This window comes from Monodelphis domestica, chromosome 7 (genome assembly GCF_027887165.1).
Source record: "Monodelphis domestica isolate mMonDom1 chromosome 7, mMonDom1.pri, whole genome shotgun sequence".
NCBI lineage: Eukaryota > Metazoa > Chordata > Mammalia > Didelphimorphia > Didelphidae > Monodelphis > Monodelphis domestica.
The window spans coordinates 8,932,360-8,944,969 of NC_077233.1; the positions used below are offsets into that span (position 1 = coordinate 8,932,360).

A 12,610-nucleotide genomic window follows, 5' to 3' on the forward strand; every position below is an offset into this window, starting at 1 on the left:
GAATGGGTTAGTGAATCAATGAGAGACCCATAAAATAAGATTAAGAGGGAAAGGTTTGCTCAGTTTGAGGCATTTTGAGTTTAAGATGTCGCTGGGACAGCCCATTTGAGATTCAAGATTTAGGGTTAAGGCCAGATAACAGGTTGGAGAATCATCTGCCTAGAGATGATAAATCTATGAGAACAAATAAGTCACTAAGCAAAATAGTATAGAGTCAGAAGAGAAAAGGGCCCAGAACAGAGTTTTGGGGAGATACTCATGGTTACAGGGGACTACTTGGCTGAAGATTCAGCAAAAAAGATTGAGAAGAGGAGCAGCTAGATGGTTCAGTGGATTGAGAGCCAAGCCTAGAGACAACAGGAGGTCCTCAGTTCAAATCCAGCCTCAGACACTTGCTTGTTGTGTGACCCTGGGCAAGTCACTTAATCCGCATTGCCTAGCCCTTACTGCTGTTCTGCCTTGGAACCAATACAGATCATTGATTCTAAGATGAAAGGCAAGGGTTTTGTTTTTTTTGTTTTATTTTGTTTTGTTTTGTTTTTAAAGAGAGAGATGAGATGGGGAGGAGGAGAAGCATAAAGAAAAGTGCTACAAAAATCTAGAGAGAAAAGAGTTAGGCTGAGATCAAAGAGAAGAAGATGACTGACAATGTCAAAGATAGCAGAGATGAAGACTGGGGAAAGGCCACTGGACTTGTCCGTTAAGTATCTCCAGTAAGTTGCAGAAAGTGAAGGTGCCACAGGCCTCTCCCAGAGCTAACAAGGTCCTTCTTGCTGATGCGGGGGCACTCCCTGGACTTATGGACAGTGCTAGCGTTCCATCCTAACTTTTCAAGTGTTCTTCTGCAATCTGCTTTTATGAAAGAGGGGCTTCCTCCATTGGTACAGATTACAGTCTGTTCCATGTGATTCCTATCTCTGTGGAGGATCTGTCTGGACTCCAAAGGCCTTCTTCCTCCAGGGCCTTTATTGAGCATTTTCTGAATTCCAGGGCAGGGCAAGTCTGGCCCTCCTTTAGCCTTTGTTCTTGCTGCCCAACTGGCCTCCTGTCTTTTCTGACCACTCATTTCCAGAATCTCTTTGTGGCCAAAGCCTGCTTGCAATTTGGGAATACCACAGCCTCCTTAAAACCACCATTTAGCTCTTCATCCCTTTTGGGGTCACTCCCAACTTAGTTTTTTGTGGTGTGGCTTTTTTAAAGATTTTGGTCTTCCATGAGAATATCGCCAGAAGAATTTTGGTGTTAGAAAGATGGGGTTTGGTCAGGGAAATGCCTTGTATGTTGGGTGCATTTTAATAACAAGGAGTGGACGGAGAGCATCCCACCTCTGATACGTCCAGCTTTGTGACCCTGGGCGAGACACTTCAGGCCCAAGTCACCTCTCTAAAGATTCTGTGTTGTGGAACAACTGTGTGAACAACTGACGGTCTGAGCTGGCAGGGGGAGTTTCTTCCCTGGGATTTCTCCGGACCTTCGATGGAATCACAAGCTTGCAACAAAAGAAGGGCAACAGTAATAGCGGTGATTGCTCCCACTCGCACACTCCTTTGGTGAATCAGAGGCCCTGAGCTCCGTTGCTGGTCCCAACAGTCTCTAGAAGGAGGCACTCTTCTAGCCTTCATTTTCAGAAAGAAGACATCAAGGCGGAGTGCTGGAGTGATGGGCCTAGACCTTCCTGACTGATCTTCACTCCCTCTCCACTAAAGCAGTTTCCCACGTGCGGTCCAGACCACTTTCTTCTTCAGTTCAGAGTCCACCTCACTGCCCACTCCATCTAGAAGGACTGATAGACTAACTCAGTGGAGTGCCTGATGGAATGCTGGCTGCTCAGCACTCTTCATCCATTCGTTGGTCCCTCTTGGGATTTTTTGGTCTCTACCTTTTGAGTAATTGTGGATTTCACTGGAGGAGTCTCATATAGTACCTGTAAATGGGAGGATCTGAAGGCCTCCCCGTTGGTCTACAACATCTGTCTGTCTTAACCTTTCTTGTGTCACCTAGAGACAGCGAGGGGGCCCTCTGAAGTCATGAAGACTCCAATTTAAATCCAGCCTCAATTTTTAATCTAGCTGCGCAACTCTGGGCACGTCTTTCTGTCTCAGCTTCCTCTTCTGCAAAATGGGGATGATAACAGCATCGACCTCCCAGGGTTGTCCTGATCTTCCTAGGATCAGATGCTTAGCACAGTGCCCTGCACATACTGGGCAAGAAAGAGATCAACGTTTTCGCTGTTAGGGTTATTACTATGGGATGTTTTGTTTGTTGCTGATCCTTGGGGGATCATTGAAGAAGTGATGTTTGTGCCATTTTCCATCTATCAAGGAATCATTGGAGACTCTTGAAGGACACATTTGTCCCTTCCCTGTTGGGTTTTTGATAGTCAGCTATTAGTAACTGGGAGTCAGAGATCTGGGCCGTGGCCTCAAGTGGCCCTCTCTGTCTGGTAGTATTCACTTTACCTAGTGGTCGCTTCTGTGAATGCAAAGATGAGATCTGCTGTAGAAAGTCCTTCCGGGCAGCCTGCTTCTTCCCTTTGGGTCTTTCATCAAGAACACCCTTGGTAGGCTTAGAAACCATTTCCCCCAAGTGTTTAAAGAGCTGGGAAGGCCAGCAGCAAGTGGAAGGGCCGTGTCCTCTCAGCTACACCACCTGTGGCTTCTCGGTCTTTGTGAAGTGATCCCATACTGGCCTCAAAATGATTTTGCCTACATCAAGAATCCTTGTGGACAGAGTTGGGTTTAGCCCAGTTGCTCTTCCTGACTTTCTTTTCTTAAGTGAATTCTAGAATTCTTTCTTGCGAGGGAAAATCGATTCCCAGTCAAAAATGTTCCCCTGGCTTTATATCTCTTCCTTGCTCTGGATCATTTCCCCACAACGGAGGGCTGAAAGTTTCACCTGTTGACCTGTGATTCGAGGCTCGCCTTTTTCATACCTTCCCCGCCACAGCTGGACCTTGACTTCCGCTCAACAGACTACAGAACACTGTTCTAGGCATTGAGGAAACACAAAGACGAGGATAACTACTCTGATGGAGATCACAATCTTATGAAAGACAAGTGGCAGAGACTCAAGCAGCCATAACACCAAACGGTTCCATGTTCTATGGCAAGAACAGAGCAAACCCTCTTCTCCCCACACTTTCGTTGTCTCCTAACTCTCTCCTGGCTTGCTAGGGTTCGGGGTTTTTTATTCCTAAAAACTTCTGGAGTTCAGGCAACCATTTTGCTCCTCCTTCTGGGTGAAAAGGCCATAAAATAATCATAGCTGCATTTGCAGACCACTTGAAAACTTGCAGAGATCTTTACACACATTGTCTCTTTTGATTTAAGAGAATGCTTTTTGAATTCTGCTTTCTAGAAATCTGGGCATGGTTCTGCTGCTTGGGGACCTAGGATTCTACTCACAAAAATCTGGCTCTCTTTAGCACTGTTCCTGGACTACTCTTTCAAGAAGGACCTTGGCAATCATCAAGAATGACCTGGAAGCAAATCCTGCCTTTCTACCAGGACCACTTTTACTAATTCAGGAGTATTCTAGCCACTCCAAAGAGCATAGCTCTCAGACTAGATAGTTGTCTCAAAGTCTGTCAGTGGTCTCTGTGGTCCCCCGAGGCAAAAGATGAAGGAAGGTCTGGCATCTTTTAAAGAACGTCTGAGAGTTTCTGTGTTGTCACAGGTCATAGGGAGAGTTTCCATAGTCCTGAGAGCCAGGAAGGCAGTTGGTGGGCTGTTAGTGCACCACTCTGATGCCCAGATGGTTTGGCAGAGTGCTCCAGCCCCAGTCTGGCCCCCAGATCCCTGGGAGATAAGGCCCAAGGCAAACTCAACAACTCAGTTTTCAGAGAGATGGTTGGGACAACTTGGGCCTCCGCCTCCAAGCCAAGGCCTAGAGTATTGCTTTGTGTGAATGCTTAATCAGTAGATGAAGGAAAGGGAGGCGGGATGAAACTGGTGGCCACATCTACCATCATATTGATTTTTTTGTTCTCCAACTCTATCAGTTCTATGAATATTTAGCATCTCAGACTGTTCAGAAGGACTCCCTAAGGTAGATGAGGCTCATAGTTCTGCCTGTTCACTGGCAGAGTCAAGAGAAATTCTCTTTGGAGAAACCTCACTCTGCCCCACAAATTGCACCATATCATAAGTCCAGGACACAAATCAGAGAGACAGGAGTACACACAGCCCTTATTCCAGAGAAGAAGCTTTTAACCAGAAATGAAGGCTAAGCAGCTTCAGGGGATGATCCTAAGAGGCAATTCTAGGGAGTCAGAAACACCCCAAAGTCAATGGCTCCCTGTTTTTAGAACATCCCTGGTCACCGCAGATGAGGCCCATTCAGGCTACCTGTGTCTGTCCCAGGAGAGCAGGGTTTGTATGTAATGTGGCTGTACTGAGCACAGCTTTGCTTACCACCTGGCTAAGAGAATCTCCAGGGGTCCTACCCTGGGAGCCCCTCTGCTCTATTACCCATGAGGAAACTGAGACCCAGAGACCAGGGTGAGGGCCCAAGTCAGTACTTGAACCCTGATGGTTCATGCCAAATCCGACCCCTTGTTCTCTCCTGCCATGACTTCTCTCTTCCCATAAATCTGGCTCAAGGTTCCTTTTTCTATTTAAACATTCAGTTCAATGAACCATCCATTTGAAAGTCCCTGCCTCTGAGGCTTCTCTTCTGGATGGCCTTGAGCAAAAGTCCCTCTCTGATAAAGTGAGCCGGAGCGTAGACCCTTTGGACCCCGAGTGCCTTCTGCCTGGAGATCTCAGGGGTGGTTCTGACCACAGTGAGAGATGGGCTCTGCCCGCCAGGAGCTCCCACTCCTGAGCTGCAGGCCCGTCCTCCAGCCCATTTTTGAAGCCAGCTTGGTCTCCGGGCTCCCGGGTCCCCAGCTCGGAGAGCCCTTGAGGCACGGGCCTTGCGCTCTGTGATCGGCAAAGGCTCCATTCTGCCTCATGCATCGCCTACGACTTGCCAGCCAAGTTCCGATTCCAAACTCTGTGCCGGGCTCGGCTCCATTCCTGGGCTAGCTGGAGCTCTCACTGCCCGTCCGTGTGACGCGGAGGCCGTTGGCAGAGAGGGGAGCATCCACAGCGCCGCCTGGACCCCTCAGAGTCACTTTGCTGAGCCTAACCGCACCTGTAGAAGCTTTCTCTCCACTCTCAGTGACCCGCGCTTTCATCTCGTGCCCCTGAGATTTGGGTGGGTGATGGCTGCGGACTCCCCACAGTCACCCACGCAGATCCCTGGGTACAGGGGAAACGTGGCCGCGGACCCCCTTCTGTTTTCCCTTTTCTTTTTTACTTTAAGAAAGTTTCCCAGACAGCATTTCCCAGTTTTTACTAATATGCTGCCTCTGTTCACGCCAGTTCAAGAATCTTGTTTTCTGCTCGTTCAAGCCCCCGTCCGCCCCACCGATTGTCCCTGGAGCCCCAGCCGCTTCGCTGAGCCCGCTTCCCGCTAGTTAGTGCCCTGGGTTGGGTGCTCAGCCCCGTCCCCCTCAGCCAGGTGTGCGGGTTGAGGCTTTGGTCCCCATGTGCTGACTCGGGAGAGCTCTGTCTGGTCTGTCCATCTAGATGATGAGGTAACCGTGGGGAAGTTCTATGCCACTTTCCTGATACAGGACTACTTTAGGAAATTCAAGAAACGCAAAGAACAAGGCCTGGTGGGGAAGTACCCAGCGAAGAACACCACCATTGCTCTACAGGTGAATTGGCTTTCTTTCCCCCTTTTCCCACTAACCACTTTGCAAGCTTCTTCGAAGCACCAGGGAGCTGACGGTGCACGCTTAGCCGTGCTTCCGGGACTCTGTTTAAACTGAGATTCGGAGCGGGTGACACTGCCGCGTCCCGGCATGAGGTAAGTCGTGCCGTTCTCTCCCGTTGCTGCTTGTGGTCATGCCAGCTGCTCGGTCCACAAGCTCGCCGCAGCTGGGGCGCAGCAGGCCGGAAGCGCTCATTCGGCTGGCATGAGAATGTTGCGGCGGGGGGGGGGGGGGGGGGGCGGGGGAGGGCGGGGGGGGGGAGGAAGCTGCCCTTCCATTCTGCTGCCTTGGCGCTTCTCGGGGGGAGCTTTCTCCCAAAGGGCTCCTGGTGGCCCTCAGAAAGTCAACTTTGAGTCCAACTAGATGTCTTTCCTTTTATTCGTTTGTTTGGATTGTGGTGCATTCCAGTAACATCCATCACCTCTCCGTGTGTGTTCTGTGTGTGTGTGTCTGTCTGTCTGCGTATGCCCCATCGGGACGGGACTGAGGCTGGCAGGGGGTGCCGCCGCAGTGCCCAGCCGCCACCCCCGGCCCCTGACTAGCGTGTGTGCTCCGAGGCCTCCCGGCACTCTTCTGGCTCCAGGAGGTGCCTGGCCAGGACCCTTCTCCTGAGGCTTGTGGGGCGAGAGCATCCACAGGTGGCAAACTGGAGCCATCAGGCAGGCGGGCAGCGGAAGAGAGAGGAGGGGCATGGAGGAGCTCTGCGCCCCAGGAAGAGGCCCTTCTGCCTTGGCTCCTTTCCTGCAGCTGCTGTCCAGCTAACTCTATGCCTGGCTCATCCCCAATCATGAGAGCACAAACAGAACAAACACAAACAGGCGACAGACCCGACGATGCATTTCTTCTCTGTTTTGTTGAGCCACTAATTTTCCTGGTGATCATTCGGGGTAATGGCTGGCTTCTTGGAGGATACTGATAATCTTTAAAGGCATTTAGAGTCTTCCTGGGAAAATGCCTCGAGGTCTCTGATGTGTGCTGTTGGAGGGAGAGGGAGAGAGAGTGTGTGTGTGTGTGGAGTCTGCAGGCTGTCTTTGCTGGGGGTGACATTCTGCAAGAGGGGAGAGAATTCAGTTGAACTGAAATCTTGCCCCCCAGAAGGCAACTTAATGTTTCCTCTCCCCACCTACTCACCTGTGGATCAGAAATCCCCCTTCCACCCTCCGACCCTTTGTCACTTTGGTGACTCCAGGCCTGACCCCTTACTCTTCGGGGAAAGAACTCCTGAATCTCGTAGGCTCGTGATGGAAGGGGCATCTGGGCCCATTTAGTCCAACTCCCTCATTTTACAGATGAAGAAACTGAGGCTTATGGAGGTTAAATGACAAGATCACATCAGTGGTGAGGGAAGGGGGCAGAATTAGAACCCAAGTGTTCTTTCTACACCCCACACGGATACCTAGGAAGGTCAATCGTTCAGTACACATTGATTGATGAGGCTCCATCCTTGCATGGGGATAATAAGAAAAGCAAAAGACAATCCCTGCCCTTGAGGAGGGTACAGGGAGAGGAGAGATGACTGCCCTGGGCCCTGGACTGAAACAGAACATTAGGAGGAGCTCTTTGAGCCCCACCCCCTCTCTATAGTCAGAGGAATGAGGGGACCCAGGGAGTGAGGTTGAGGCAAGGCGCTGTTTGGAATTTCAAAGAAGGAGCCAATCTGTTTGCCTTTTGTTTGTTTCTGGGTCATCATACGAGGCTCAGTTCTGCTCAGTGCACAGAGGCTTCATTTGCCTTGTTCTGTGCTAGTCCGTGTTCTGCTGGCCCCAGGCCTGGATCATTCCCATCATCTGCCTTCTCCATTTCTGCTGAAGGGGGAGGAAGTTGTGTAGCTGAGCTGACTGAGGCCTCCCTCTGCAGACTGATTTTATCTGTTTTCTACTGGGATGTTGCTGCTACTTTTAGTCTTAGCAGGACATTCTCTGTGCTTGGACTGCCCACGATGGCCGTTCCAAACCTTCTCTTCTCTCCTTAAACTTCCCAACCCCTCTTCCCCCTTAACAAAGGACCTTCCTTCCTCTTCAAGCCCCTCTTTTCTCCTGGCCTCAAGACCATACACTCCCTGTTCTCCCCTTTTTTGCTCTAGTGTCGGACAGAGAGAACTTTCTTATCATCCCTGAGACTAAGCCCCATCCTTGGGCCCTTGATCTTATATTCCCTCCTCCATAAAGGCCTCACCTTCAGTTCTCTCCCAGCTTTTTCTTGTCTTCTGCCTACAAACAGGACCTTCCCCCAACTTTAACAAGCTTTTGCTTGCTCCCACCCTGCCTCTAGCAGTCTCTAGATACCAAATAAGGCAGACTACTCTCATTGCCTACCTTTCTCCTCCTATTCCTTTCTCCACCCCTGGTAACCTAGCTTCAGACTCCCCTCTTCAACTGAAACTATGTTCTCTGAGTCGATTAATTGGGTGGTTATTGTGAAATCAGCTGTTATCCTTCTTGACCTGAATTCCAGAAGTATTATAGTTGTTCTCTCCTCCCTGGGTTTTCATGCTGCCGCCACTTCTGGGTTCTCTTCCTATTTCTTGGATTGGCCCTTCTTAGCTTTCTTTGGTCAGTTTTCATCCCTGTCCTGTTCCTTAGTCATGGCTGTCTCCCAGCCTGTCTGTTTGATCCCCTTCTCTCTCTTAACCCTCTCTTGAAGATGTAATGAGTTCTAAGGAATTTAGCAATCATTTCTGTGCAGCAAGGACTCTTATGTCAACTGATCCAACCTTAAGCTTTCTCCTAAGCTCCAGTCCCACACTATCAGCTGCCTGTTGGACACCTCCAACTAGATATCCTTTCTACATCTCAAACTCAGTGTGTTCAAAACAGAAGTGTTCATGCTCACACACACCACCCCTCCTCCAAAGGTCCTTCTTTTTGTTGAGGGCACCACCATCTCTTCGTCCTTAGAGCCGTCCCTGAGTTCTCCCTTCCCATTGTTCCCCACACCCAAACCGGGTCAAGTCTGGAGATTCTCCCTTTATGGCATCCTCCATAGCCACATCTGTTCAGATCCTCACTCACCTCTCCCTTGGACTATTGAGGCAGCCTCCTAAAGGCACTCCTGGTCTCTAGTCTCTCTTCCCTCAATTCTGTTTTCCACATAGCTGATAGAGGTAAAGTTATCCTAACTGCCTAGGCTAGTTTTTCAAAACTGGAAACACTGGGTTTAACTTGTTCTGAGGATGGATAGCACATAAAGTTGACACCTGAAGAAAGGCCAGAGGCCAAAGATAGCATATTTAGATGGTCATACAATTTTCCCCCCTGTATACTTTGCAGTTTTTAGAAAAGAACCATTTTGCTATTAATCAAAATGATTCCATAGAAGGGATGTGCCTATGATTTATGTTGTGTCCAGAGCCCACAAAAATCAGTCATGACCATGATATAAATAAATGATGAAAATGCCATTTTGACTTATGAAAAAAACCTTTTAAAAAGACTGACATCTTAATCTATTTTTGGCCTTCTCTGCTCTAGGAATGACTTTACATCTTATTTATTATCTAAAATTGAATTAGCATGACTTGGTATTTTTTGATTACTTGATGGACTATGAGGTCATGATGTGGCTGTTAGGGGACAACAAAGCCGTGCTCAAGTCAAATGTCCAGGACAAAAGCAGGTGAAACGTGGTGGGAAGTGAACAAGAGAAGAGGGGCCCAGCCAACCACATTGTGGTCATTGGAAATAGGAGATGGCCAAGGAATGAACACTTGTCAAGTTGAACTGGAAGCTGTGGTCATAGTCCCAGTTCATGGAAATGCTGAGGGAAGGGTGGTGTGCACTATGTGTCTGTGGATGTATGTGGGTGTGTGGCATGCGCGTGTGAATGCACACATCAATGTGTGCGGTTGGTCTGAAAATGTGTTCCAGGATAGCACTCAAATCTTTGCGAAATGGTTCCCAAGCAAAGGTTTCATCCCAGTTGTATCCGTCCAAGTTCTCTTTCCCACAATCCACTGCTTTATTGCCTCCTCCATGAAAAGGAGTGATGGAAGGATCTCCTGGACCAATGTGTGGTTAGGAGCTGGGGCTCCCAGCATCATCTCTGAATCTGGATGAGTGTGGAGTTGCCATTGTTTTTCCCTACCACCACCACCACCACCACCACCATCACCACCATTACTATCACCATCATCAACATCATCCTCATCAAACACTCCTTTCTCAAGTCTTTGGGACAAAAGGAAAGAGAGAGAGCGAGAAAGAGAGAATGACTCGGGCATTGGTTCTGTCCCCACCTGCCACTTTTCCATTCGGTCTTATTCTGCTTTTGCCTGGCCTCCATCGCTGCTGCCTTTGGGATCCACAGGTCTCCTTGGGAAGCCAATGAGCTCATAAATCCAGACCCTGGCTGTCGCTTCAACCACGTCCAGTCCATTTCACAGCATTAGCAATGTTATTTTATACTTCCCATCAAACCTGCCATACAAGAACGTTAATGCACTCTCTAAATATGAATTAGTCTAGTAAAACATGGATGAGAAAAGAGGGGGGAAAGCAGTTTTATCAAAGCCTGAAAAGTTTTGTTTACTTTTTTGTAAAGGATTTTTTCTTTTTTTCTTTTTCTTTCTTTCTTTCTTTTTTTTTTTTTGGTGATTGTTGCATTTTCCTCCATCATCCAAGAATTTCCTTTCTGCAGAAGATATGTTGTCTCCAGGGATCTGAGGACACTGTCCATCCCTTGCCCACCCAAGGCAATAAAAAGGCTGTCTTAAGGAGAGAGCCCCCACTGGGGTGTTGTTTTGAAGCTGGGTTTCAGGCGGAGACCCTTCCTGCTACCTATACAGAATTAGATTGTGATGGATTCTCCACGATGCCTGGTCCTTGGCCAGTTAGACAGGCAGAGGGAACATGTGTGACATCATAAGAAGCCAGTGCCTCTCCCCGAAAGGCCTCTCTAGCTGAAGACCCTGATCATGTCTCCCGAAGGAGGCTCATTGGCTCAGGACAGACAGGAAATGGGAGCCCCGTGCCACCCAGCCAACCCCAGCCTCAGCTGCCCGTTACTATCTAGTCATCTTAGCGCTCAAATGGAGGGGTCTTTATTTTCTTCTTTTGCTTTGGTTTTTGGTTGTTGGTTTTTTAGAGCATGGTCCCATCTAAAGACAAAGTGGTCATTTTTCCTCTAAGAGGAGAGCAAATACTAAAAGATGAGATTTCACTAGCTGATTCGTTTGTTTCAGATGCTTGAACGGATGCTTTAGAGTTTTCTGCCTGAGCTGCAGCATCACACTCGTTAGCCGGAAGGCATTTGTGGCTAAGGCCTTGAAAGGGAGAAGGCTCAAGCGGGCTTATTGCTACTGAAACGGCATTTCAGGAGAAGCGCAGGAAAAAACCCACCCACATCCACAGTCTGATCCCTTCCAAGAAAGCCACTCATCCGGGAGGTGGGAAACGGTGCTGCAGCATCTGTCTGTCTGTCTGTCTGTCTGTGGGAGCCACGGCCACCGGGAATGCACACGGCGACTCCTGAAAAAAATAACGGAATAGGCAGGGCTCAGTAGCTTTGCCCTTCCGAGCGAGCGGAAACCCAGGGAGAGAAGAGAAAAGGGCAGGAGCCCTGGGACAGCTGGCCCAAGGGAAAATGAACAGTGTCGGAAGCTAGCTGACCAACGAGGGGAGAGAGGGAAAAGAGATACACACACACACTCACACACACTCGCGTGCACACACTCACACACACTCACGTGCACACACACACACACACACACACACACGACTGAGCACCTGTCTGGTGTGGATGGGCAGATGGCTATGTTCTCGAGTCTTTCATCCCTAGTTTGCTTGAACTCCTGAGGACTGGCGGCCGCCCTGGCCTGAGCTGACAGAGTTATTTTTGTAGACTTACCTGCCGCGATCTACCTTTTATCTGGGATTCTCCTGGGCTTCATTCAGCCCAGAACCCAGAGGGACTCTTGAGGGAAGGAAACACAGACGCGCCCAAGTCGCACCCACAAACCCACGTGCGTCAACGAGATAAAGGCGGCAGCGCCTCAGGTTTCATCTTAATGTTTCCGTAGGAAATGCCACAACACGTCGTCACTTAGCATTGTCCATTTTCAGTCCAGGCTCAAAGCCAGTTCCGTGGATGCCTCTTTGGGGCGTGGGGCCTAGTTTCAAGGACATCGGGGAGTCAAGGAACCTGGGTCCTAGTCCCGGCTCTAGCACTCATCTGTTGCTTGATGTTGGGCGAGACGTTTAACCTCTCTGTGCCTCAGTTTCTCCCATCTGTAAAATGGGGATAATAATATTGACCTACCTCACAGGGGTGTTGTGAGGAATAGCTAACTGACTGTAAAGCACTTTGAAAGTATAAATGCTTATTATTAAGAATAGACTAATAATAACGTATGCCTGTTTACTACCAGAATTTTGAGAAATCTTTGTTTTTATTTAAGTCCTTTTCCTATCCCAGACCATTGCCATCCAGTCAGTGAGGGAGCATCTCCCCTTTTGAGGTTTAGGAATTACTCAAGATGCATAAAGATGGAAGTCAAGGGCCACTACAAAGGTGCTTTTTCCATTTCTACGAGTCACAGAATTCTACCTAAAGCCTCACACTGAGCTGGTTGTTTGTAGAGCTTAGCACTTGCCAGTCGAAGGCGCGCTCCGTAGAGCCAGGGCCATTCCGTCTCTGTGGTAAGGAGCAGGCTGGAAGGCAGGGCTGGCTGGATGGAGGAGCAGATGCGAAGTCGGAGATACCCGGGCGATGGGGTCAGGGAAGCAGGGCTCTGTATGGGCTCTCCCGGAGCTCGTGGACCCAGCTGAGAGGCAAGGTTGAGGACAGAGAAGAGAGACCCTCCGTGTGGCCTTGGGGGAAGTGAGGGTTCATGGGAAACTCCTCTGGGCTTCC

The 12,610-nt window shown here is 49.2% G+C and overlaps 1 protein-coding gene across 9 annotated transcripts in view; it reads left to right on the forward strand.

Annotated features, from left to right (window-relative positions):
- The window catches only part of CACNA1D (calcium voltage-gated channel subunit alpha1 D), a 353,867-nt gene that overhangs the window by 322,604 nt on the left and 18,653 nt on the right, over positions 1-12,610 (forward strand). For all 9 annotated transcript variants that reach the window (XM_056804160.1, XM_056804154.1, XM_056804161.1 and 6 more), the window contains one exon: positions 5,574-5,704. In XM_056804160.1, coding sequence (XP_056660138.1) covers positions 5,574-5,704 — 131 coding nt within the window. The remainder of the gene's footprint in view (positions 1-5,573; positions 5,705-12,610) is intronic.